The sequence below is a fragment of the Folsomia candida genome, unplaced genomic scaffold, assembly GCF_002217175.1.
Source record: "Folsomia candida strain VU population unplaced genomic scaffold, ASM221717v1 Fcan01_Sc002, whole genome shotgun sequence".
NCBI classification, from domain to species: Eukaryota; Metazoa; Arthropoda; class Collembola; order Entomobryomorpha; family Isotomidae; genus Folsomia; species Folsomia candida.
Genome location: NW_019091194.1, coordinates 3,283,268 through 3,309,789, shown reverse-complemented (window position 1 = coordinate 3,309,789; position 26,522 = coordinate 3,283,268). Strand labels below are relative to the sequence as shown.

The 26,522-nt window shown below is 38.7% G+C and overlaps 4 protein-coding genes across 12 annotated transcripts in view; 3 read left to right on the top strand and 1 right to left on the bottom strand.

Moving 5' to 3' along the window:
- LOC110845345 (dual 3',5'-cyclic-AMP and -GMP phosphodiesterase 11) overlaps positions 1 to 20,376 on the bottom strand; it is a 28,068-nt gene extending 7,692 nt beyond the window's left edge. For 2 of the 9 annotated variants that reach the window (XM_035847196.1, XM_035847201.1), the window contains exons 1-6: positions 20,076 to 20,338; positions 19,867 to 19,994; positions 17,704 to 17,811; positions 7,375 to 7,498; positions 5,523 to 5,715; positions 535 to 630 (exon numbers count right to left, since the gene is read on the bottom strand). In XM_035847196.1, coding sequence (XP_035703089.1) covers positions 535 to 630; positions 5,523 to 5,715; positions 7,375 to 7,481 — 396 coding nt within the window. In that variant the 5' untranslated portion in view covers positions 7,482 to 7,498; positions 17,704 to 17,811; positions 19,867 to 19,994; positions 20,076 to 20,338. Of the gene's footprint in view, positions 1 to 534; positions 631 to 3,274; positions 3,301 to 5,522; positions 5,716 to 7,374; positions 7,499 to 13,330; positions 13,726 to 17,703; positions 17,812 to 17,879; positions 18,250 to 18,308; positions 18,900 to 19,866; positions 19,995 to 20,075 lie in introns of those variants that run through there. The other 7 variants (XR_004833859.1, XR_004833860.1, XM_035847198.1 and 4 more) reach the window with 7 other exon arrangements.
- LOC110845347 lies at positions 1,549 to 5,495 on the top strand. Its single transcript, XM_022091747.2, has 11 exons — positions 1,549 to 1,787; positions 1,848 to 1,913; positions 1,981 to 2,111; positions 2,194 to 2,310; positions 2,384 to 2,549; positions 2,644 to 2,929; positions 3,010 to 3,130; positions 3,225 to 3,458; positions 3,554 to 4,009; positions 4,097 to 4,690; positions 4,775 to 5,495. Exons 8-11 carry the CDS (start codon positions 3,381 to 3,383, stop codon positions 5,054 to 5,056), a joined length of 1,410 nt encoding a protein of 469 aa, XP_021947439.2. The 5' UTR covers positions 1,549 to 1,787; positions 1,848 to 1,913; positions 1,981 to 2,111; positions 2,194 to 2,310; positions 2,384 to 2,549; positions 2,644 to 2,929; positions 3,010 to 3,130; positions 3,225 to 3,380; the 3' UTR covers positions 5,057 to 5,495.
- A 155-nt stretch (positions 20,377 to 20,531) lies between the features above and the next one.
- On the top strand, positions 20,532 to 24,391 carry LOC110845116. The gene is made up of 9 exons (XM_022091478.2): positions 20,532 to 21,149; positions 21,229 to 21,393; positions 21,468 to 21,591; positions 21,670 to 21,742; positions 21,804 to 21,882; positions 21,961 to 22,222; positions 22,295 to 22,419; positions 22,491 to 22,877; positions 22,950 to 24,391. The coding sequence occupies exons 1-9, from the start codon at positions 20,763 to 20,765 to the stop codon at positions 23,238 to 23,240; spliced, it is 1,893 nt and encodes a 630-aa protein (XP_021947170.2). The 5' UTR covers positions 20,532 to 20,762; the 3' UTR covers positions 23,241 to 24,391.
- A 396-nt stretch (positions 24,392 to 24,787) lies between these two features.
- LOC118434693 lies at positions 24,788 to 26,187 on the top strand. Its single transcript, XM_035848790.1, has 2 exons — positions 24,788 to 25,627; positions 25,709 to 26,187. The coding sequence occupies exons 1-2, from the start codon at positions 24,994 to 24,996 to the stop codon at positions 26,185 to 26,187; spliced, it is 1,113 nt and encodes a 370-aa protein (XP_035704683.1). The 5' UTR covers positions 24,788 to 24,993.
- The last annotated feature ends 335 nt before the right edge of the window (positions 26,188 to 26,522 follow it).

Here is a 26,522-nt window from a genome sequence, read left to right as displayed (position 1 = left end):
CCATCATCACCATCACCACCCTCTCAGTATCCCACCAACAACCAACCCACCAGCCAACCAACCAGTCACTGTAACAACCCTGCATTCAAGGAGCTTCTTTTATTCGATTTCACCTTCCAACTACTAAATACCATTCTCCAAACCTGAGGAAATGTGCAATGTTACGGTATAATCTGCTTATGAACAAGTAGTTTCCCAATCCCATGAGGGCTTTGCTATTGCGTACCGGATCATAATTCTAACACATCCCATGCACCTTGCCAGCCAGTATAGGAGACAAAGACAAAAGCGGTGACAATGAGAATTAAAAAGTTTTTTTATCATTTTACACCCAAGTATATATATACAGTTGGTAAGTGAAAGTAAGTAGAAAAGTTCCCAACTCGCACTCGCACTCCGAGTAAAAAAAACTTTCCCAACTTTAAATTCTTTAAAAGAGAAAGTAAAACAAAAAAGTATAATTTTTTGATGTCAACCAAGAAGCAGAAAGTGCTACCCGACTCAAAAATGGAAAGTGAGAATGGGTCTTCTTACCTGAGTCGTCGTCGTTGTCCCCGCAGCGGAGGAGATAGACGGGCAGTGATCCAGAGACGATGAAGGCGCAGGAATTACGGTGGATGTAGCGATTGTCTATTGTAGAGTAAAGATTACTATTTACTATGATTACTATTAATAGATTATTACTTCTATCTGCACCATTTCCCCTCTGAGTTAACTACCAGTCCCCCCACTACTTCACCCTATCAAACACCTCCAACTTCCCCGTCTCCACAGTTTTCGTATCAAAAATCCTCAATTCCGGCGTTTTCTCATCCTCCTCCTCGTCATCCCACCCTTGTTGCAACCCCTTGTCAAAAAAATCACTTTAAGATAGAGAAGGAGGCACGTGTTGACAAACTTGCACGAGGAGAGAGATTGATGGATTGAGTGGTAGCTCTGATTTGTCTGCTGGTGAGACAAGTTGAGACACGTTACGAGCAAGCAGTATTGAGACTGGATTTCAACCATTTTTTCACCGTGATTGAGATATTCTTGCGAATAATTTGCTGTCGATTTTTTTAGCGATTGAATTTGTTTCAAAAATGTCAAACCTTGTGGTTAATCCATCCTCGAATACAACCTTTGTTTGATAAGATCAGGTGATTATTTATTTATGTTTCCAACAGTTGGATATTTCTCATTTACTTTAATCTCATTCTGGCCTCTTTTGTGAATATAGTTTTTTTGTTGACAAAAAATGTCCAGAAAATGCGAAAAAGAAGACAAGTGGAAAGGAGGGGATCAGCAACATTTAGGTAGTTGTTGAATTATTATTTTGTTTATATTTTAACTAAACATTTGTAATTCTTTTCAAAGATGGAGGTTATCATATTGGAGGCGAATATTACGCCACTCTCGAGGAGTACCAAGAGACGATGGAAGGTTAGTGACCATTTTAATTCCAAACGTTGGACAATTAAAGTCCTTGCTGTCAATGTATTAGTCATTGTGTCATTTTTACTTGTATAATGTGAGTCAGTTTCGTGTCCCCCTTTGCCCGGACTTTTCAACTCTTACGCTGGGCGCCCACCATTACAGTCACTTTGTACGCAGTAGTCAACCAGTTTAATTAATATACTTTCAGAGTAGATTCGAAACTCCATTGTAGCCAATTATTATGATCTATTATTTGTGACATTAAATTACCTACAGTGTGACTATATTCAAGTTTGTTGGCAATGTAGTTTTTACTAATTTAAATATCCAACAATTGGAATAATTAAGCCCACTGTTTGCTGCTCTACTCCGTACGTATACTCCGTACTACTTCCATCAGTTTATGTACTGATTATTGTTTATTTAACTAGCTCTACGACTATCTACCTCTGCAGTCACCACCACCCCTCATGGAGGAAGTGAAGAGAATATTCCAGGTAAATAAATATGAAACTTTCCAAGAGTTGGACGCTAACTAATGATGATTAATCCCCTTATAACCAGGTTTACATCGTTTCACCGACCCGAACTCATCTCGTGGCCGTGGACCTTTTCGTGTTGTCTCGGCGTCAGCAACCTCAAATCGTCCCTCAGCGACCTTCCATGCACCACGCCATGATAAGAATGATGATGAGGTACGTTAAGTACTAAGTATTTTTAACTTTTTTCCAATAATTGGAGTTTGCTTTCATATCCTAATAAGTTATACATATGTAGGTAACAAAAGATAAGAACGTGAACAAGACTGAAGACACATCATCTCAAGTAGATGCTCGTCGCCTCTTCTCTTTTGGAGAGAGTGATTCAGAAGAAGAAGAGGAAAAGAACGATAATGTAAGATCACATTTATAATTCCAACTGTTGGAGGTAGTTATCTAACATTTTCATGTTTTGTTATCATACGTAGGATCATGCACGGGTCGTTACAGGAGAGACGTTAATTGATGTCCTGTCATCCCCCTCCTTTGAAAATAAGTGTTTAGTGAGTAAAGATTATCATCATGACAATTTTCTTAGTGATGATGGAGAAACCCCCCGAGGTGGTCGTGACCGTCAAAAGAAGCTTAAGACTGGTGAGTTAATTTGTAATATTTCCAAAAGTTGGATAACATTACTAAATAAAATATAATAAATTTATTTTCAACCTTTTGTGTATTAAAAAAATAGTTCCAGAAACAACAAAGAGAAGTATTCCTCTGCCTGTCAGCAGCGACAGTGACGACGACATCCCCAAGAAGAAGACAACTCTTCCAATTAAGAATACACCAGATGAAAATGATGATAGTGACGACGACTTTAAAAGTTCCAGCCGCCAGTCCAACATTTGGAAGAAGGAAGTTAATAAAGTCAAGAAATCTTCACCAAAGCCATTCTTAAAGAGGACGCCGGCAAAGCCGTTGGATTATTCTTCGGACGAGGAAGAGGAGAAGGAGGAAAGCCGTGAATTTGGGGAGTAAGTAAATGTTGTATTAATTTTTCCTATTAAATTCCAATTGTTGGATTAGTGTAATAATTGAATCATTTTTGTTACAGACTATCTCATCAGAATGTAAAAGCTTCACCAAGTAGAGTCGAAGATGGACCGGCTCAAAATTCCGGGCGTGAGGAAGAGAGGGAAGTGTGGAGGCAAGGAATTATAGAGACGCATAATTCGGTGAACAATTTAACCTAGTTTCAAATGAACTCTATGTAATTATGAGAAACGTTTATATTTGACTAATTTTTTTCTTACTCCTAATTGTTTCCAGATTGTTGGATTATTTGATAATTATGTTCAACTCGAGGGTGGCAAACTTACCAAATTGGTCTTGGGGGCTGTTCCAACTGTTGAAGGAGAAAGTATCGAAATAAATGAAGCGTTAATTGGGAATCTCTTTCCTCACCACTTTCGGGGAGTCAAGTATATGTATCTGACTTGTTTCGGGGGTCTGGAGCAGTTCTCTCAAGGGAATGAATCAGTCTTCACTACTGATTATTTAATTGTAATTAAGTTCATACTCATACTCATTACTTTTACTTTCCAACAGTTGGATTTGATACATAAATGTAATAATTATATGTTATGAATTATATACAGGGCCCTGGAAGAGAAGTCCAAATCGCAGCATTCGCTCAGGCAGTATTGGAGAAAGAATCAACGGGAATGAAGAGGATACTCATTCTATGTCCTCCAATCAAAACAAAAATATGGTCTGACGAGATTCAAAAGAGTTTCGACTACGTCGACCCGGAACAACGCCAACTAGTTGATGACCTGTGCGATGGAGAGGATATTTTCGAACACATCGAATCTCTCAAAATGTGGACAAGATGTGGTGGCGTTGGAATTATGGATTTAGACCTATTCCAACGGTTGGACAACTACTACACCGAAGATGACAATAATATGGATATTATTCAGACTGCCTTATTCAACCCTGGCCCGGATATAGTGTTCTTTGACTATGAAAGTATGGATAAACGAAGTATTCCTAAAAAGTACACAGGGTTGGTTAAAATCAGTACCACGCGACGAATAATTTTACCTGACCTAGTAAGTTTATTTATAATATTCTCTTAAACAACTTAGATGTCCAACGATTGGAATTGAATTATATTAATTGAATTTTCGTTTACATAGTACTCTCACAACCCGATCCAGCACATCAGTCGTGTGATATTCCGCGACTGGTTAATGGGGATAGGGAAAGGATGCTACGAACAACACTACCCATCGTTTCTGCAATTTAGTGACTTGGTTGGCTACCACATGCAAAGGGATGTTCGCTGGGTGAAAAATGAAGGATTCGCAGTGGAGCGGACTAATGGGTGCAATTCGTACTTGAAATCCGAACTTCCAACCAAATGGAGAAATCATACTTCCCAAGTTAGCAAGGCTTATGATCAAACTCCCGAAAGAAAAAGGAAAACCAAATCGAAACATCCAAGTGACATTCCTCCAACCCACGTTCTGTACATCCTGGTCGTGTCTCCAAGTGTTGGACAACTAACAGCAGACAATTTAGCTGATCCCAATTTCAAGATGTACATTTACATCGGGCAATGGGATTCGGGGACACGGGGCGGCTTAATTACAGCCCGAATTTCCCATTTCTACGACCCTAGAGATCCAGTATTCATCCTATTGTCCGACCCATCCAACCAGTGTCACCAAGTTGTAGCTGTCCAATGCTATAACCAATTTTCTGCTCACAATGGAGAGGCGTACTTGCTGGTAATAATATTTTTAGTTGTCTCCAACAGTTGGACTAATAATTATCAACAAAGATTGAACTAATTCCGCCTCGTTTGTTTTTAGGAATACGCTGATGAGTGGAATCGAGTACACCCTGATGGAGCCCGATTCATCATAACCAAGCCAGAGGTCCAACACTTGGATGAGTATGGGACCCTTAGAAAAGAAGCTCGTCAAAGGGCAAAGGATGGTGTGTGGATTTTTCAGAAATTCAACAAGGACGCGAAACCCAACCCGTCCCCTCTTCCTAAATTCGCCGATCTCTGCAAATTGCCGTTCAGAATCGACCAGACTTGCATCAAGGAGAGAGTAATTATAAGAGGTGCGAAAAAAGGAAGGAAATAAAAGTGTGATTATAGATATGTATCCAGCCACGACATAACTTTCCCCAAACACACGTTACAATCACCTCAAATGATTTACTCTCGCACTTTCTCCCCACCTTTTCCATTAGAAGACAGCAATAATTACAGTTCCGACTCTTACGATTACAACAACACTTTCATCACCAGCACCATTTTCTGACAAACACATTTGCATTTACATTAGAATTAGGCAGCTTGTTGGGAAATGACAAAACTTCACCCAGGAGAAAGTCAAGGGGAAAGCTACGTCATTCAAAATGCGCTGGTTTGCATTACCAGATACTGTTAATTTATTGTCCTTTAATTCCAGTAATTTATGACGTCGACCACCCTGTAGTAAATACCTAGCGATGTATCATTTCCCTTGAATAACGTAGCGAAATAAAACTGAGATGCGATAAAGCCTTTCCTAAAAGCAATAGTTTTATAGAAATGAACGAACTTACCGAATTCGTTAAAGCGATTGTCCCGGTGGCTGCGACGAGACTGAGAACATTCCCATGCGGAAGGTGGTGATGTTGAGCACCTGCTGCTGCTGGACCGTTTCCCCCTCCTCCTACTTGACTACTGCTGCTGCAACTACTGCTGGCGATGCTATGAGCTACCAACCAACTATCAATCACGTCTCGGGGGGCCTTTCTATATAAATCAAATAAAGCAAACTTTACACAAGGTCATCATCATCATAAGAAGAAGAACCACATCAAAAACTGTCACTCTTTCATTCTCTGCCTCGCTCTTAACTCTCCCGGTGTGTTTACACTTCTTTAAAACTCCATCATCAGGAGAAGTATAAGCGAGCACTTATTATACTGAGGTCACCAACCAGACCAGACCACTCACTCACCGCTTCAAGAGACAGACTCAGAAATCATGAAGAGGAGAGTCTCAAGTTGCAAAACCAAACTTCTTTGTTCTCTCTTTGCCCATAGCAAGCAATACGTATGTACATATGCATAATAATATGGCATTGTTTGGTTGGTTGGGTAAGTTTCACCATTACCACAGACTAGACGACTGGTGATGTGGTGTGGTGCATGGTGAAGGTGAAAGCAGCAGGATTTGACTTTCATCTCGTTCCAAGAACGAAAACAATTCAATTACATTATCAACAATTTCACAAAGTGAGAATGCAAACTGTATCATCGCCCACTTGACACACGACGCTCTTATCCCCGACTCAATCTCAATATGGGTGGTTTGGTTGTAAGTCCTTCCTGAGGCAGGATGTATTTTTGGAAGTGGATGATGATGCATGCAAACAGTTTTTACATGCATACATTATACGCACACTGACTGGCTGGGAAACAATATTTGCAAGTATAAAGGCTTACATCATGGGTTGCAAAATACTAAAATTCCTGCCTGCCTGCCTCCCTTTTTCTTTAGAGGAGAGGTTCAAATTCTACACGTAATTGAATTTTTCTCAAATTTTCTCCCTTTCAGGGCACCATGAATTTTTAAAAGTGGATTGAAATACTGCAAAATAGAATTACCCAGGCCAGAGTCACAAAATCAGCAAAACATTCAATCTCAATCTATTCGTTTACCTTTGTAAGCATTCAAAGGAAAAGATGAAAAGGGAAAATAAAGTGAACCCAATAAGAATTTTGGGCGGATTACAAGAAGAAGAGAGAAAAGTGAACCTGATGAACACGTATATCTAGAATCCATCCCCAGATCATCCTTATTATTTGCACTACAGAGAAAGATGCCCACCAGACGAGACGAAGAGACCCACATCCAAATACAGCTTCTTTTCTGGCAAATAGCTCCAAGATATTTTCACTTTTTGCTCTACTTTTACCCCAAAGAACGAACCAACTTTACTCCAATTCTATCAGTTAGACAGTACTGGTTGTAATCTTAATCTGGGAAATGGAAAGTCTATGTCATGTCAGAATTCAGTCAAGCCATGTAGACTGAGGGAGAAAGTCAACTTCGCATAATGAGGACGTGGAAGAACTGAGACAATTACTGGATGAGAATCTCTTGAGATGAACAAGCCAAAGGAGCAAGAAGAACAAACGAAATGATATTCAGGAAAGGGAAATGGATTCGCAGAAATAGTTTCATCAGAGTCAAAATTCACTTAATTTACTAGACCATTGAGATAGATATGTAGCCAGTGGAAAAGAAATGTATTTAGATCGAGATTTTTATGTAGGGAGATATCTAAACGGGAAAAAATAGGTGTAATGGCGAGCAAACTAAATCATTTCATTAACCTCCTCCCGGATTGAAATATTTGCTCGTTAAGCTATAAATATAATAAATGCCCAATTATTTGATTATTACCTGATGAAATACTCTCTTGAGAATTCTGGATGCTCATCTAACCAAGCCTCCATTTTAGCGCATTCTGGAGAAAAAAATTCATCCTCTCCACTTCGCTCGTCTTCCATTTCCCGAACAGCCAGTCCTGAAAATAGAAACAAACAAAAAAATAAGGCGTTAGTTAACAAACCGGTGATAATCATAATAATAATAATGATGATAATGATACCACGAATGAACAAGAGTACAAAACAACTAAACACATAAGCTATATGTACTTATCAACAGCTTTCCCTCTCTCCATCCAACCATAAATTATCCAACTTTCTCCTCATAATTACGACAAAAGTCATCAATAATAACTCAACTCAAGTGGAGTGAACTGAACTCTGCGTTCCTCCAATAACTCATTAAAAGCCAAGTGCGGAAACTAATTACGTGGACGAGTGGTGGATGGAAGCAGTATACGTACGTATCTACGTATGTAGGAGGGAAAGAATCAATACTTGGAACCTTTTTCCCCCCTCCAAAAACTCATCTAGTTCTTTTTTTTCTCGTTCAACTAAAAAAAACTAACTAACGAACTAACTATTTGAAACAAGATAGCATCACATTACGAAAGTTATATAGCCATTTTGTCTAAAAAATGGTCCTTTCATCCCACACACGAAATTCTTTGCGACGACGACGACGAACCGGTTCTGCTTTCTCCTCTCTTTTTCCCCACTTGAATTGGACAACTGAGAAAACAAAAGTCTCAGATGGTCAGAAGCAAACGATGAGGGCGAGCTGACCAGGCAACGCAACGTCAACCCAAAGTGTCAACACAAGACGAATTGTTTTTCTTAACACAGACTCAAGACCATGAAACGAAACAAGAGAAGAACAACTTTCTCCTCCAAGTACGTACCCAAGAGAGAGCTTGGAAATCAATACTGCTACCAAAACCAATACATTCGCAGGGAATCACCGCATTCAACGACACAATGTTTAACACGTATAGAATTAAGTGATTTCGTTATTTTCACCACAAAAAAAATACTACCGACCAAACACTGACCTCAGTTTCGCCTTAGCTCTTCAAAAGATCACTCTTTGTAGTCAGTCAGGTTGATGAGAGAGAGAGAGAGACCAAGACGACACCACTACCCACACACACACACCAAGAGCGAAAGTAACAATGCCAACGGGGGAAAATTCTCACATTGTACAACTTTTACTTTTCTAGATTTGCCGTACAAGATTCATCCAACTTCCACTTACAGTCGTCGAACCAACTTAATCGGACTGAGTGAGGAGCGAAAAGCAGCAGCAGCCAAATCGTTCAACCAAACCCATCCGCATACTCGACACGCGAAACGTGAGAAGGGAAAAGTGAAGGTGGAAAGGAAACATGGGAGAAAGCACTTTCTCCATAAACGGTAAAACCTCGATCCTTCCATACCAACCGACCAAAAAACCAAAGCCGTTCCAGAGTATAGAAAAGGTATCGACGCAGTATCGAGTATCGGACGATTTGTATTCGAAGCAGATATTACTGTATTTATACCATACGATTCACCCTTTACTGCAGGGTTGCACTATTTTTGAGCAATATTATTACGAGAGAAAGGTCTCGTTTCTGGCATTTATATCCTTCATGAAAATGCAGGCTTTGTTTTATAATCTGGAGTTAAATTGGATAGACAAAACTACTTAAAATGTGGCCACCTCACTACACATACGTACAACCAGATTAAATTTTATAACACCCATAAATTCGGATCATGGGAAAACTTGCGTATAAAATTAAACAAATCTTTATCACCGCGTCGAGATGAATTTAACCCTTTAATTAGAAAGGTACAACAAAACTCTCATCTTTCCACCTCGGATTATACAGCTCATCAAATATATAAAAGTTCACGGTTTCCCAATTCTCCACGTCGTTCTGCATGCGTTCTCTTATCCCTACGTACATATTACATACCACTCCGTAATTTCGAGATGAATCATACCACATAATGAGACTACAATTATGTAAGAGAAGCAATTTATATGTGAATTGAGTTGAACGGTTGCCAAACCAAAGGACGAGCGTGACTCTGTGGTTTGGCATGATACTGGTCGTTATATGGACACATATAGTCCGTCGGATTCGTGTGGTCAGAGTCCGAAACAAATAAATTCAAGTTCCATCATGGCTGGAATCTCTTACATTTTCCTTCATATCAAGGAAAGAATTTCAGCAAAAACTCGAGGGCGTGTTACAGAGTTACATGCATGCATGCATGTGATGAAGATGATGATGAGGGTGTGCTTCATACATACTTTAGCCCGTAGCAGAACAAAATATATTTATGTAATCCGTACGTACATACAATTTTGTATGGTGGCTCCAGCATGAAGCGTGCAGAGAAGAAATTAAATTACAAATTATTGTACCATGTTGTTGCCCATAATATGCTTTCTCTTTCCCCCATCTCAAAAATATTATTAACCAAATGAGACTCCTTCTCTCGTCTCACAGGGACACAAAAAAAGAGAAGCTCTGCAACATATGCTTACATACATATGTACGAATGTATGCAACTCTTGGCATAATGGTTGCCGGAAATTGAAAATTCTGTCTGTGAATTTTTAAAGTCGTCGACTCGTCGGATTTGGCCCTTTTAACTCAAAGTGCATTTTCGTCGGGGAGATATAATAATAAATGTAAATTCCAAGTTTCATGTCAGGACCAACCAGGATTGAATCTGGGCAAGATCAACTAATCTGAATGAAAAATAGATATAAAATGACACCATTTCAATAAATATCAATATCCATGATGGAACAAAACCTCATGTGAAGTTAGCCAAAGCTGTAAAGACGTAGTTGGAGAAAGTACTTTCTCCTCTTCGGAGAGGAAACGTAAATGATTCCCATCTGCACAAGTTGCAATCGACCCAAAACTGCTGCAAAATGCAAATGAACCTCCTCTTTTATGACAGTTTCGGAATGGTTGTCAGACCAATTCCGATAAAAGTGTCACGTTTTCATACCCTTGTACAAATCTACTCATTTATCCGTCCTTTCCGTCACGACGCGAGTGGAAAAGATGTCAAGTTGTATTTCATCAAATCGAAATCATGCGATAAAAAATATCCACCAACTTTCACAAGTTTAGAGCCCCCAAAATACGATACAATTCCACTTCCGATAGTTATGTACGAAAGCATGCATGCAAATCCCACACACCGGATAACAAAAACATCAAGTTCAGAAAATAACACGTTCACGTTTCACCTTTACCTTCACAAACAAACGCAAAGTATCCGTCGTGCCCTTCCTTCCGTTAACTCGATCATCGATCACAAAAACGTTGTAGCACAAATCTCAATTTCCGACACACAGCTGGATGAAAATCCCTTTCAAAAGTGGGATCGAAGCCTCAAAACTTTCCCTATTTATTGTTGTCACACTACTGAAGCTGAATTGCGATTTAATCTAAAAGTAAACACCTCACACTGCACCGAGATAACGTAGAAGAAAGACTCAAACTCTAGTTTTACCTTTAGTCCTCTAACTACATAAATACGAAGTGAGAAAGAGGTCTGATTCGATTTTGGAGAACTCGAACAAGGAAACTTTCTCCCGTGTGTGTGTGGTTATTAGTTATGTTGGTTGGTTGGTTGGACACCTGTAGCTTCGTTTTGACAGAGCTTCACTCAAACAACTTGTCCGTCTCGCCTCTCACCTCACCTCCTCGCTGCTAACTAACTAAACCAGACCAAACCAAACCGCTCAGCCACTAAACTAAAAGCAAAACTATATATCCACCTTGAGCCCAGCAGAATTAATCGATTGGTGGATGTGGATGAGAGATCCTATAAAATAACTCAGACATACAGACAGAAAGGTTGTGATGCAACGTGGAATTAAATAGAATACAATACAAGGCAAGGAAGGAAAGGAGAGCGATAGTGACGAGGGGAAAGAAAGACAAGGCAAGAGAGATATCTAGAGGATCAGAACAAATACATACATAATCCACGTTTTACTGCCAATACTGAGAGGAGATATACGGTTTAGTAAAACTGCATGGAAAGTGGACATAAAGTTCCACCCAGTAAATGACCTTTTCTATAAAATGGCAGTTTAAATCGATTTCATTCGCCGTCTAACCAGAGTTGTAAAGTGCACAGGGCATGAAAATGCATGCCCGGTAGATAAGCGCTGAAAGAAATGCCCTAGGCATGAGAATAAGTACAAGTCTACCTCAAACTCTTATTAGTCATGCCAAAGTAGATATTCAATCTAAATTGTGTGAAATATAAAATGTTCCGCTTGCCCGGAGAAGTAAAAAGAGTGCTTTCTTCTAACTATTTATTACGTATTCTTCTCGCCCAAAGTACTTTTCATCTTGAGGAGAAAGTCTTCACACCGTGAGTAGAGAGATGAGAACTTGGAAGATATACATGCATACGCACGCCAGCAGTCAGAGCAATTATATTAATTAAGTTAGCACATCCTCCAAGAGGAATACCAATTCAAGGATACTGCCCTGTTTTCTATTCATCAACTTTTTTCTTCCTCCTTCCTTCTAAAAACTTTAACAACCTTACATAAACAGTACGAGTAGAAGTACTAAATACGATGTACTACGACATGCTGTGTCTTCTTAATCTTGTACTTCCGACCGAGTGCATCATCATAACAACGAGGCCGACCACCCTCCGTGTCATCGGTATGATGACGTACTTTCTCCTCTTCTCTCAACTGTATATTTACTTCTAATCACTGAACAAGCCTTTTTTCAGGACATGCATTAACAAAAAAGACATTGAACTTTTATGAGATATTCATTTCAACCTCATTCGCTTCCTGTCCTTGGGTGGTATTGCGTTATGAAAGTTGTGTACGGAACTTTATTTACTTGGGCCACCTAATAATAGTAATGTTCAAAATAATCGTTCCGAAAACTCGTATTTTCAGATTCAAAATCACTTTTAATTTTTACTTTCAATTAGGCCAACCACTTATCAGAGGTTATGCCTCCAAAAAAACTACCCAAAGCGGAAAAGTTCCCATTGATCGGTGTTATCCTCCTTGTGTCACTACCCTGCCGTACACCGAAAAAAATCGGATCTAATTTTGCGATACGACCTTCGTAACCCCGACGTTCAGCACAATTACAAGAGTTTCCAAACCTTGGGGAAATTGATCGAGGAGTTCAGAGACCTCCCACAAAACTACTTCATCACGAGGGAAATGTGTGGAAAGTCAAATTCGAGGAAATAGTGGCAAAACGTGGTAATTATCTTTTAAATAGTTAATTTCATTTGTTTAGTACGTATATAGCACATGCCGTACTTAATCGATAAACATAAACAGTTTCTCTGTGAATAAGCAGATCCGGTAACTTATGAAACCATCACTCAAATTTAAAGATGAGTTCGTTGGTTGCCTGTCCATCCATCCATCCATCCGAAAAGTTTTCTCCTCACTTTTGACATGGAGACTAGAACATAATCATGCAAGGATTCGTTCAACTTTTCATTGTTCACTCACTCACTACGTATATGCGATGACTTACTCATATTTCATGAAATCGATCCGCCCACCACGAAATAATAGGTTTACATTACCTATATTTTCATATTTATGTCGCACAGAGACGCAGAGGAGTGGGTGATTTTTAACCAGATTTTCTAAACGGGATGGCATTATAATGGGTGGGAAGCGTATAATGAGAATTAACGGAGTTCTCTCTCTGTAAATTCTCTGTAAATTCGATGCACCAGAGTGAAGTGAACAGGAAGATGAAGCCAAATAATTTTACGGCACGGCTAAAATTCAATCAGCTCCATTGTCCCAAGCAAAATTCCCACAGGCCACTCAGAATTTTCTCTCCTCTCTGCATTATTCCTGCCGATCTGATGACGCAAATTTCCAATTTGTGGGAAAATCACACACTTCTATTTTCCACAACTCTTTTCAACAAAGTTTTACTCACCCGTAACCAAGATCGAAAAAGGGCAATGTGTGTGGACGTGTGTGTATGGCGATTGATTCGATTCATTCCATTTCAATTCTGATAACGCGGAAATCTTTCCACGAAAAAAACTACTTTTCACTCTTTCTTAACCCACAATCTGGCACTTCTTTTCCACTGAGAGTTCATTCCTCATGTCGGCTTTTATTATACTGTATAAAGGAGGAGAAAGTAATAAAAAAGTGAAGTAAAACAGAAGATAAGTACGTCGCAGAATAATAACAAGGCACAAACCCCACGTGTAAATTTCAAACTTTTTTTTCAATTCGAAGAATCCAAATCGCGTAGGATAATTTTTTTCGCTAATCCAAACAAACTTTTCTCATTCACGTTTTAAATGAAAAGTAGTTGGAATTGGAAGAGATTCAGAGTGCAAATCCTGGTGAGCGAACACATGGGGAAATTTACAGGATTCTCAAAAGAAATTATTACGCACAGGGACAGAGATGCTTGAGATTAGAAGAGAGGAGAGACGACTATCGCACGTCCTCGGCGAAAATTTCCAACAAGTTCTACTTTTTAATCCAGATTTAATCCCTCACTCCGCTGCCATCCAGAAAATCCAGCTTATCTGCTCCTAGCACGACACCGCCACACAGCTTCAAATGTCTTCTAAATCGAGTCCAGATTGCAAATAATAATGGTTACTTCTCCCAGTAACACTTGAAGTATCCCTTCAGTTGGAACTAGATACATAGGTGTCAACTCTGACCTTTCATTTCAACGTGATCCAACAACTGGCAAAGTTGTTCCAAATGATTTCAACTCGAGTTCGAAACGAAATACAAGGTTGACAAGTAAATAGTCACGGCAAATATGCAGTTAAGTAGTTCCCTGTCCACTAAACACGACGATGAGTGATTAATAATCCGTAGTAGTCGTAGTAAAACCAACTATTTTACACTCGACGCCACCTCATATTGCAGTACAAGACCTGATGCAAAACTGAGGAGGTAAGAGAAGAAGTGTCACGAAATAACCACGTAATAATAACACGACACCATGAATGCATGCATGCATATGCATCATCTATGCACATAGATAGAAGGGAGGCAATGCTTATTTACAACCAGGCTAGTTCAGCCGTGCATATAAAAAAACAAGACTAAACTAAACTAAACTACGTACATCGAATATTTTCAACGCGAAGCTAACCATCATCCGAGAGATCTTTCCCATTATTTTTAGTTCAATCTCCTCATCATCAGTTACCTACGGATGCGAACCTCGAACTCCTCGGTTCCCGTACCACCAAGTTCCTTATTTATGTAGTTGTAGTTAAACAAGACTTCGCCATGGCTGGGATTCTTCTTTCTGCACGAGAGAAGTGAAGTGAGAGAAGGAACACGCTGATGAATGTAGCCCAATGTTTTGGAAAGAGTTCGAGTTTGGCATCATGAGTCACAAATTTGAAATGGAACGTGAGAATTATGGTATGAAACGGCTGGGTGCCACACACCACACCACACTTGTTCCAAAGGCTTTATTACTGTCAAGTGAGGATAAACGATGATATAATAACACCCAGCCAGGCAACAAACAACTGCTGCCATTCACACTTGCGACTTTAGCTTCTCAGCGGTCATAAAAAGCGTGAAATCTCTCTCGTCTCAAGCATGGCCACTTTAATTTCGAGTAAAAATAATAACTTGGTATACCTAGCCGTTTATAATAATAGGAACGAGAATAGGATTCGTCAGTCAGTGCGGTTTTATTCAATGATGCAAAAAAGTTATTGCAAAACTAATCCTAAATATGTACGTGTGTAAAAAGCCCACACACTTTCTTCACCTTGCAAAGAACTGCTGCTCCTCCTCCGTTTATACTAATCTGTTGACTGTCATGGAAAATTCGATGCTAAGCTCATTACACAAACATGAAGGAGTCGCAAGCAATAAGGAATGATGAGCAAAGGTGAGGACTGCTCGAGCAGAATTAGATTACAACTAAATACGTAGGACATGGCTCAACAGTGTTGTTATTTGTTAGTTGGATGGAGATAATACGATTAAATGTGACTGCCGCTTCACGGTTAATTAATGAAATGGGTGATACCTGACTTGAGGTGAAAGTGAGTGCCTCCTTCTCTTTCCGTAACAATGTGATCATTTATGTTTAATTTTAAACGAGAATAAATAATCCAGTTACAACTGCCTAAATATCTAACAAAGATCGTGCCGTAAAGCGTCTATTAGTTAAGGAAAATCGTCAATAATTCAATTTGGGTCTTTTAGCAGCAGTGTTATGAATTTAGGCAGGGCAGTAGGAGGACAAGTTCAGTCTGCCGTGGGTGGATAGACAGGCTCTATTTGTGTACGTGAGGCTTGACTATCTTGACTGAAAAAAATGATGTGCAAGTCGTTAAAAAAAGTCACAACTCACCTTTCGTCTCCTCTTCAAATAAAAGTTCAAACTTCAAAGAGATTCTTTCCACCGCGTTGTTCTGTCCACTGCTACTAATGCCACAATTTTAGTAGGGATACAGATGACAGCCAAGCTTTCATCTCGCTGAAAACCACTTCACACCACTTTTACCTTCAACCAGACGAAACTCTAATCCGACCGTCTACTAGAAAGAAAGAGGGACTGCGTAAGATTTGCCATACCTGCCCTAGCACTCAAGTATGATTTGAGTGAAAGCAGATGAAACCATAAATCTGTCACAGGGTAACAAGCTAATGGATGTTTCTTGTTATGTTGAGCAAACGAATTCAGAAATCAAATCAGATTAGTTGAAAGGAAAGGTCACTCTGAACTTGTAGGATTTCAAACCAATGCTAGATTTATTTGACAGTGGAATGTGAAATTGTAATAACAATCAACACTCCGCCATCTGGTCCAGATTAAATATCAGTTTGCTCTTTTGCGACGAATTTTTGGCCAGCAACAAAGATAGTAAATATTTACATGATTTAAATACCTTAAAATTTCTATTATTAACTAATTCAACTAAATCTCACTTGACATTGGCCGATTGACCTACATTCGAGGTTTTACTATGCCAGGTTGAAACTAGTTGGTGCACTATTTTATGTCATTACGACGCATATTATCGTCCGAGTCCGAAGCGGAAACAGAATTAATGTCCGAAAAAGCGAAATCGGCACGTACATCAAACAAATGGAGACAACAAGCAGCCAGCCAGCCAACGTAAGGGAAAGGAAATTATAGGCAGGAGAAAGTAAAAGAGAAAGGAAATTGGGCATGAAATTGCAAGGCCGCTGTTGTTTTCAGCAATCGGATACTACAGTCCAAAATTCGCACCATGTTGGTGTCCCTGATTCTTTATCGTGAGAAATGTGACATCAAATCACATCTACTCGCTCGTGTCCACGAATGAAATGGGAAAGCGTCAAAGTTTTTGATAAGTCCACTTCACCTCTCTCTCTAGTTTCTATCTTCTCTGAAAGTTCGAATGACCATTAAATGGTTTCGATTTACAAGGGCGAGATAGATACATACGTATGATTCGCTGTATAAAATACGTGACAGATTGCAATTTCGGACACGATCAAGCCATTCCCTCCTGTCTGGTCAACATCAAACGGATCACTTCAATTTCACATACCAACCTTTGTACACCGTACATATAGACAGCAAGGCTAGACCCACGCCACGCAATAAGTAATAAGTGCTAAACTACACTATATAGACTCAATTAAGCCGATTTCATAGTAAGCTCGCCTCCTTTCTTTGAATGTGAAAGTCACACAAACACCCACAAAGGAGGTGTGGTTATGGTGATTGGGTAACCCTGTGGGTGAGAAGACCTTGGCGCGTGGTGGGACAAGTTGGTGACAGAATGAGGTAAGTGACAGGTGAAAGAGATGATGATGACGGTGGTTACAAAATACATCCGACACACCGAAACCCAGATAGGCACAAGGTTCCCACAAATGAAACGATAAATAAACCATAAACTATCTCCATTTGGAATTTAGGTGGATGGAGGTGGTGGTACCGTGGAAGACGCAAGACAGCACGGAACATAAACCACACTGATGAGACTACATATATACTTTTCCTAATAATCCGTGTACCAAGCATGTAAGTCTTTGGTCTAGGTTTTCTAGCTGGTCTAGCTTCTATCTAAATCTCTAGTTGAACTGAACTTTTATACGGTCGGAGATTTAGGATTTAGGATTGTGAAAGAGATCCAATTTAGATTTTGACTAAAGCAGTGGAGTAAAAATTCTTAAGAGGAGCTCCGCATCTCAGCCTTCTTTAAATTGCCACATTACTTGTTAATTGATGATTTCATCAATAAACCTTGTATAATGATGGCTTAACATTATGATGACATGTGTTCAAGTAGCAATAAATTATGTACTCACTTGGAAAATGACGACGTTCCGCCCATAACACAGGAGCAGTGGCTGACTTCCTTAATGTGGGTGAGGGTAAAGCGTTATCTTGATGCCCGGCCAGCTTATACAATTTTCCTGAAACAGAAAATTATGGAAATTAAGCTTTAAGATTTGTGAGGTATTTTAGATTTGTAAAAATGTACCCGAATTGGGATTCAAAGCAATAGACACTTAGGACACGGATTTAACTCAATTTTTCAATAATGCTGTCACTCCAGCAAATTACAGTTTGCAAATTATTTAAGATTTATTATTTATGCAAAATACTTGACTGTTTGCAATTAATTCAACTGGATGTCCCATCTGATCCGAGTGTACATGGTCAATCATATCAATGCCATTATGTCATGATAATGATATGTATGTAGGAGAACGGATTGCATTCGCAGCTTAATTCGATTAGGTCAAAATAAATAAACCATAACTCATAACAAATTATAATCAGTTATCATTAGGATAGTGCAGGCAGGTTTAATAAATGTCTGGGCTGTAATATATCATCCCATTACAAACATTAGTACACTACGAGCTATCAAGTAACCAGCAACTTTTATTTATTTAACTCGACTGACCTTATAACAGGAGATCAGTCAAAGTCATGCATGTATGTAATATGTATCAAATTTCGCAGTTTAATTCGCAACACAATTACAAGCAAAACGAGCTGAATTGACGACTTGGTTTGGCTTGACTGACGACTTTTCTCAACGGCATGCAGAAATTAATTCGTAAAATATGTACATAGTTAGTTACTAAAAAAGTTTAAGGTCTGACTGGCTACAGATTTCATGAACATAATTCGCATTCACACTATTCACATGAAACAGGATCAATTTTATAGCTGTTATAGAACAGGGCACACTTTTATATTTAATTAATGTCTCTACGCCTCTACCAAGTGTTAAGGACATGCAGCTAGGTATGTATTAATGATGATAGTTTTCTAGATGTCCAATCAGTTCCAACTTTAGTTTGGCGTTAATGTTCATATGCAACTGTTTCCTATTACTTTTTTGCACTCGTTTTCGCTGCTCACCAAGTATTATCACTTCACTGTATCTCGCTCGACTGGGAGGATTCCGATTCTGTTTGACCCTCTGATTACAAAGAATCGATCAAGAACAATAATAATATTGAACGCTAATCACAAAGCATGCAATATTTTATCGTTTGTATACTACTCTTTTATCCTCCTCCCTCCTCCTCGTCGTCGTCGTCATACATATCTGAATAATCTCAATATCAACATGCGTCAATAAAGTTAATACTCTCTGTTCGTAGTATTGACTGACTCTGCAGTTTTCAATGTATATAACATATTTACGAACGATAACTAATACTGCGTAACACCAACCAACTATGAAATAATAAACCAACTCACACCAGACCCCACACACCGCGTGTGTGACACGGACTTTTGGGTGAGAGGAGGAGATCGACACGACGACAGACCTTCTCTCGAGATACTTATCACTTACATTCGACTTATCTCAAGCACACGACTGGAATGTGATGTTCTTATATATTACTTTTGTTTGATTGTAGTAGTAACGGAATTTACGTGGCTTGCGTAGTAAATATTAATTAATAAGTGTCAGACAGGTTAATGCGACGAGTTCATAGTGTGAACTTCACACTTAATTGTTACATGCATACACCATTGAAAGCGTCAGGGTTGACAATAGATGATTGTGTGGTAATGGGAAGATTCATTACTTAAAAAAGTCTTATCATTATAAAACTCAGTTCAACAATTAGTAAAGTAGGTTGTACTTTGATGGAAATTAAATAAACTGGATGGGTTTTGAAATATGTACTCGAATGATGTGATGTTTATGTAAAATTTTCAGATGCATGGAACATTTGGCTCGTAAATTTTCTGGTCGAAAAAGCTGTAAATTTTAAAAATCTGGTTAATTCCGGTAAAAATAACCGACTTTTTCATAACGAATAAAAATTAATGTCCTTATGAATGCGCTATTATTTTTTTATGGAGATTTTTGTTATGACTAAATGGTCCGGATTAAAATGACGACTGACTGTTGGTGGTAGTGAGTGATATGGATGATGAAAATGCCTCTAAGAGTTGTGCCTGTTAGCCAAATTAATTATCATTAAAATTGTACATACTCCCACTTGTTGATTATTATTGTCTCCAACGTTGATGACGCGATGTGTGAGGTTGATGACGACTCAGGAGCTTAGAATCTTGTCATGCAGACTAATCCGACCAAGTTATGTCATACAAATTAATGTCTCTATCCAGAAAAAAATATATGAAGTACAGACAACTTGTAATTTATGAAACAGCTGACATTTGCACACCATTTTTTACTTACAAGTTTCTCCAATTTTCAGCTTTAAACCTTGGTCGATTTTTCGAATTAAAATTAAAATCTGCTCGTCTCGTTTTAATCGCTTTTCATCCAAGTTCAATGCTAGTTAACAATACTAACTTAAATAAGACAACAATTACACAGCGATAATATTATTATGTCTGTCACGAAAGTAAATAAATAACGAAAAGTCTAAAGTTATTTGTCAAAATGGTCAATTTAGCCTTTAAAATAATGACACCATCCAAATTAGCAAACTTAACACAACTGTCAAACTCAACAATATACTAGAACAAAGTTAAAACTAAAATTTAATGAGAGATGAATGAACAACAATAATTCTTTGTATTTTTTTGCACCACCAGACCAGACAGAAGGATGAAAATCTCAATCCCATGATCTCAATTTTACCACATTACACACTCGCCAGAATTTAGCTCCTGCCGTTTTATGGAACTTGTGCTATTCTTTTTTTAGCAGAATTGCATGCAAAATTGTATGCAAATTTATTGGCTTGCTAAGTGCAAGAATATGAATAAATTTAGCTATATGACGTTGTCAGGGGGTTAGGAAATCAGAACTTTTTTTAGATGTGCAAAAAAAATGATGCGTTGCAAAACTTTTTATGAAAAAACCATTTCCCTTTCATTTCGAAACTTTTACCAATCTTGACAAGTATTTTCTCTGAAAATGGCTGATGTAGCTATCATCGACGGTTCTGGAGGGGATTATCTCGTCCCCCCGAATAAAATCGAGGAGGTGGATCAAGTAACAATTCGACCAGACAAACAACTCCCCAATGAGACAAAGGTGTCCCCAGAAATCGTGCACCAAACCTACCAAATTTGCAATAAGTTAGCAACAACGCCAACGTTAACAACTCTTGCTCATCCGGAAAGGTCGAAACACATTTTGTATGCAAATGATCGAGTCGCCAAGTTCAGTGACGAAGGGCAACTTTTGTTCGGTTTCGTGAGCATCAATCGCGTCACGAAGGACACCCGGATCGATTGGGACAATGGGAAGGAAGAAAAACTGAGTTATACGGGGGGCAAGGGTATCGCTTTAAAGGCCAAGGTTATTTTTCGCAATTCCTAAAAAAATCGAATATTCACTTACTTTTTAATGAAAAAGAGAAATTATGAATTTTTTTTAGGTTGGTGTTATGGATCGGAGATGTGTCGGATTTGGGAGTAAGGTCACGAATGACGAAAAGACTGGTCAAGTCAGAGAGAAGCGTTTCTTGATCACGGTCGCCCTCGAGAATAACTTGAACGTGGTGATTAAAGATGTGGATTGTGAAGATTTGATTCGCATTGGGGTGAAAATATTTAAACACATAATTTTTTTTCAAGACTAAAATTATGATAAGTATCTACTAAAAATAATTAATAGTATTCCAAGAAGGACGATAAAATCGTTTACAACAACGAATGGGTCGGTCTTGTAGCGGACACTCGAGCCGGAGTTTATTTCAAGATGGATAAGGATGGAAAATTGGGATTCGTTCCAGACGACAGTGAGAATTAATTGTTAAAATTGAAAATCTAGGTTGAGCGTGACGTGTATTTACTTGTTTTATAATTAATTAATTAAGGTTACGGATTTGTCTTTCCACGTCCGGGGGATAGGATCGAGAGCATGTTGATTTACCATTTGTGGGATACTAGGTACATAAAGCACTAAAACAATCTATATGATCAGCATAATATTAATATTACGTAAATGCAGGTGGATCACTTCTGGACAAATTTGGTGGTGGAATTTTTTCCGATATATGGGAAATTCGGCGACCATCTTGGAGACCAAGGTGTTTGTTAGCATAAATAAGTCTTGTGTGGTCCAAAATGCAAAAAATATGTTACATAATTAACTAATTTGTGTTCAGATTGACTGCATCACGCTCGCCTGGATGAGAAACATAAATATGGGGAAGGTGTTCGAGATTGGGGGTAAATCTCTTCCACCAAATACACTTCGACGAGAGGAGGAAGTGAAAGAAGTTAAACATTTGTATGGTCGAAATTGGAAATATATCCGAGAGCTTGACACTTGGAATTACAAGTTGAAGGAGGAGGACAAACTGATGAATTTTCATGACTGGGTTCTGGAGCTGTCGGAGGAGACGTTTTTTGGTCCACCAGAAGACTGTAATTAGAAATAAAATTTTGATGCAAACATTGAAACGGGTCGGTATAAGGCGATTAATTTGCATAATGCAGACGTACTTATTGGAAATGAGGAGAAAGATAACCTTCCACAAATGTGTCTGGATCTTATGGAATCTGAGAAACCGATAGGCGTCAAAATCGCAGCGATTCGAAGTGTCGTGGATATTGAATGGGACGTGAGTATGCGTTTCTATCTATCAATTTAAATAACCATAAATTCAATAGTTAAATTTTCATTTATTTTTAGGACGGTTCTATTGAAACGCTACCTTCATACAAGGTGAAACCTCATCAGTACGACGGGACGGACACTCCCCCCGCTTTCTTTGCAGGAGATATCGTATCCGATTTGAATATCGAAAAGTCGTCTACCTATGGTTATGTTGTCCGAGTGTATCGTGACACTGCTCTCGTCACGTGGATCGATCCCAGTGGTCATCATCTCCCCAAAATATCGCAACCTACAAGAGTGCCAATTTCGGAAATTGGTCTTCACATAGACTATCTCTACCTGAAATCTCTAAATCATATTCCCGTTGTTGTTTCGAACGTGAAAAATATTCAAGGTATGAGGATCCCTGTGGACGATGTGCTGTACGGGGTCGCAGTTGGGATCAACGTAGCAGAAGCTAAGGTATACACATATCCGTGTGTATTAGTAATTAACTATTTAATTGTGTAATTAATTATATTCTGTTGCGAACAGATCATAGTAAAAGGTCCCGATGAAGTGGAACGACTCGTCTGGGCTCATGATTTTGAACATTTTGAGGGAGACGTGGCCTACGACACTTCGAAAACCAAGTGGATCCCGTGGTACAAATTTGACACTTTAAAAAATCCCATCCGCGATTTCTGTCTGGCAGATCAATACCTACGAGATCGGAAACTTCCATTGGCCGTAACGTCCACGACAATTCATGAAGATAACGGAGATGTAGCTGTGAAACCAAAGATTATGCGGTACCTGGATAATTGGTTTTCCTCGGAACGTTAATTAGTGTATTCTAATATGTATCACACAAACATCATTTTAGCATTTAAAATTTAAATCGTCAATCCAAATTTTAGCCTGAATTTTATGAAACTCAAAAAATCTTTCCCAGTGAAACGAGAAATGTTTGGTTAGTAATTGCCGTCTTACCGGTATGTACATATCCATGAAATGCAAAGTAAAGTATATGTAAATTAATGTAAATAAAGTCATCGCTAGTTAAATAAAATGAAAAAATAGCAGACAATTCCTAATGAACAATTCTTAGTAATATTGATGAAAGTGTTTCCGAAATTTGTTTATGTAACAAGAAATACACGAGCTTTGTTTATATCAAAACAGTGCTTTGTTTATGAAATACTACAACTTTGTATGTGTTCATTTCATACGTAATAAAATATATTTCTCTCTCGACAAAAAAGGAGTGAAAATGTGTTTCTCTGTAATTTTTGAAATGCAGAACGCTATTACATTTTTTTGTTTTTTGTTATTTACACAAAGTAAAATTAAATATAAAAATTTCAATTACATAAGTCTTTGCATACGGTTTTACGTGCCTAATTTTGTTTACAAATCTTGCTTCAGATGGTGAATCAATCCCAAGTCCACTCATTTCCAATTCAGGGCTAGAAAAAATTTCGAAAATCGGTACTACCACTACAACTACTACCACGACACAAAAACCGGAAACTGTCCCGGAATGGATTTCAATACCTATAAGAAATAATTCCACCCTTCAGACGCAGGTCGTACCCAATGACAAACAAAGCATTTCACCCATGCAAAACTTATCCAAAAATGTGACCATGAACAATGTCAGCAGCGTGGAACAAACTCAAGTTGTCCAAGAAATCCAACCTGCTGGTTGGATGATTTTAAGAACAGAGAACCCTCAACAAGTGCAAGATGACAAATCAAAACCTGATACTAAATCAGTTGAACAACTTGTAACGACAACGACCTCGAGACCGGATGTCTTACAGCGTCCACAGAAAATGGGAAATCCTCCTCCTCACCAAATCGCTCCACCCTTGGAGAATAATAATCCTACCAAAGAAGTGGATTGGATTGGTATCCCGATTCGACGCAATGATAGAAGTTCTCCGAAACGGAACGCTACAACGACTACGACTACCATGTTACCAGAGATTGAAGACGTATCGCCAACTCCAATGACGGAAAAATCTGCTGATGACGACGACGAAATAACCACGACGATCAGCTCAAGTAGTGATGATCAAGATGCGGTCACCGAAGTCTCCACGGAGGAGAAAGCAGTAGATGAGTCGGGACCAATAAATTCTGGCGATAACAATGATGTCAGCGAGGATAAACCTGTTGATGTTGATGGTTTAGAATCTGATCCTTCAGCTACTGGTAGTTCTACTTCAACCGTGATTGAGATAAGGTCTGCACTTAATTTTGTTTGAGGTTTGCAAAAGTCAAAGAGTGTAGTTATATTCACTTTTAAATTTTATTTACAGCCATTTAATTGCACGAAAACTTTGTATACATCTCAAAGAGAAATACAAATTAAAACTGGGCAGGACAGGGAGGTCTTACTTATGGGCACCGATATATCAATATGCACCAATGTTGGATAGAGGCTTTCCACTTGTTGCTCCAGAATTTACGCCAGATTGCATGAAATGGAAACTTAAAAGTTGTAGTAAGTGAACTACTCGTGGCGATCCTATCGTTAATAAATAATACAAAATAAAATGCTGTTTCAGATGGAACCGACAGATTTCCATTAATGACCCCCTGCACATTTTGGAACCCAATGCCTCTACAATCCTTGGACTGTTTCTCATCCGAAGAAGTTGATGATACACCAATCGGCGTATCTTCCACAATATTTGTAAATTATCGCCCACCAAAATACAATGATAAATTTTGCCCTTGTCGATGGCCGTGTACACCGCATTTTGACAAAATCCAAAACTGCAGGGTTAATCGATCCCAAGGATTTTTGAAGACGTCTTCCGACAGTAAAGGTGAAGCTCTTTACTCTGAAGGAAATCCACTCCGTCCGGTGCACATGCCGCATTATCAGGCGATGCAGTTGTGTCGAGGGATGTACGAATTTCTAGATAGTTCCGCCCCCATCAAAGTCGACTCGATTCCGATTAGGATTGTCGCACTGGGAAAGGAACGTGATCCCATCAAGGATTGTGTCACTTGGAAGTATTCCCCATGCAACAGGGGAAAGAATAGTGGTCAACGTGGTGGTATCAACAAGGTCGAACCACAGATCACGACCCAAATCGTAGAAAATGTGACACTTGGCGTTAACAATGCCGTGCTAACCACTACGCCCGCACCAGTGGAGTCAAAAAGAAGGAGAAAGAAACGTGACGACGATTCTACGAATGACGAAGTCACAAATGGTACAGATGACAATTTATTTAAACGCGTTGGTAATTGTATTAATTAATTAATACAAATTATATTTTGCACGTGTCCTGCAGAATTGGCAACGTCCACTCCAGATTGTGGTGTATGGGAACAAGTCGAAGCAGAAGATAGAGACTGTATACCAGAAACTCTAGCGGAAAAGGTCTCAAAAAAGAAAAAATCATCGAAATCGTCAATTTCGACTGATAATATCCTCCAAAATATTCCACCTTGTACAAAATGGCCTTGTTTCTTGACCCAGCATGAAATGCAACTCCACAAGAAAAATGCTACCGACACAAAGACGACTGAAGGAAAGAAACGTGGTTCATCTCCTAATTATGAAAAAGGACCCGGCTGCAACTGCGACTGGCCCTGCCTCCCATTTTTCGACCACATCAACAAATGTTACAATGATCGGGGTAAACTATTAGTTGATGCGAATGGAAAACCAATAATCCTTCCGAGAAGGTTTAGTCGAACCCAGAAACAACTCGTGTTATGTCTCTCCTACCTGGAAAAGGATGAGATTGACTGTTTTGTCAAAAAATAAAATTCCATTTCATCCCAGTAACAAGAAATCTATGAATAGAACTTATTTTCCTGGAACAATTATCTATCCCCACTTTTACTAAGCATACGAAAAAAATCTCAAATTTCAACAGTATAATTACACTTGCATGACAATTCCGTCTCGATTCTGGCTAAAAAGTTATTTTAATCAAAATTTGACAGAAAAATTAAATCAATCAGTATATCAGTAGACAGGAAAGTGGATAAAGTGATGATAAAAGTTATCATTTCATGATTTATTTGGTATAGAATTTGGCTGGCTGGCTTGCTCCGTGGTTGAAAGAAAATTGAGATTCACTCAAGTAAACTTGACTC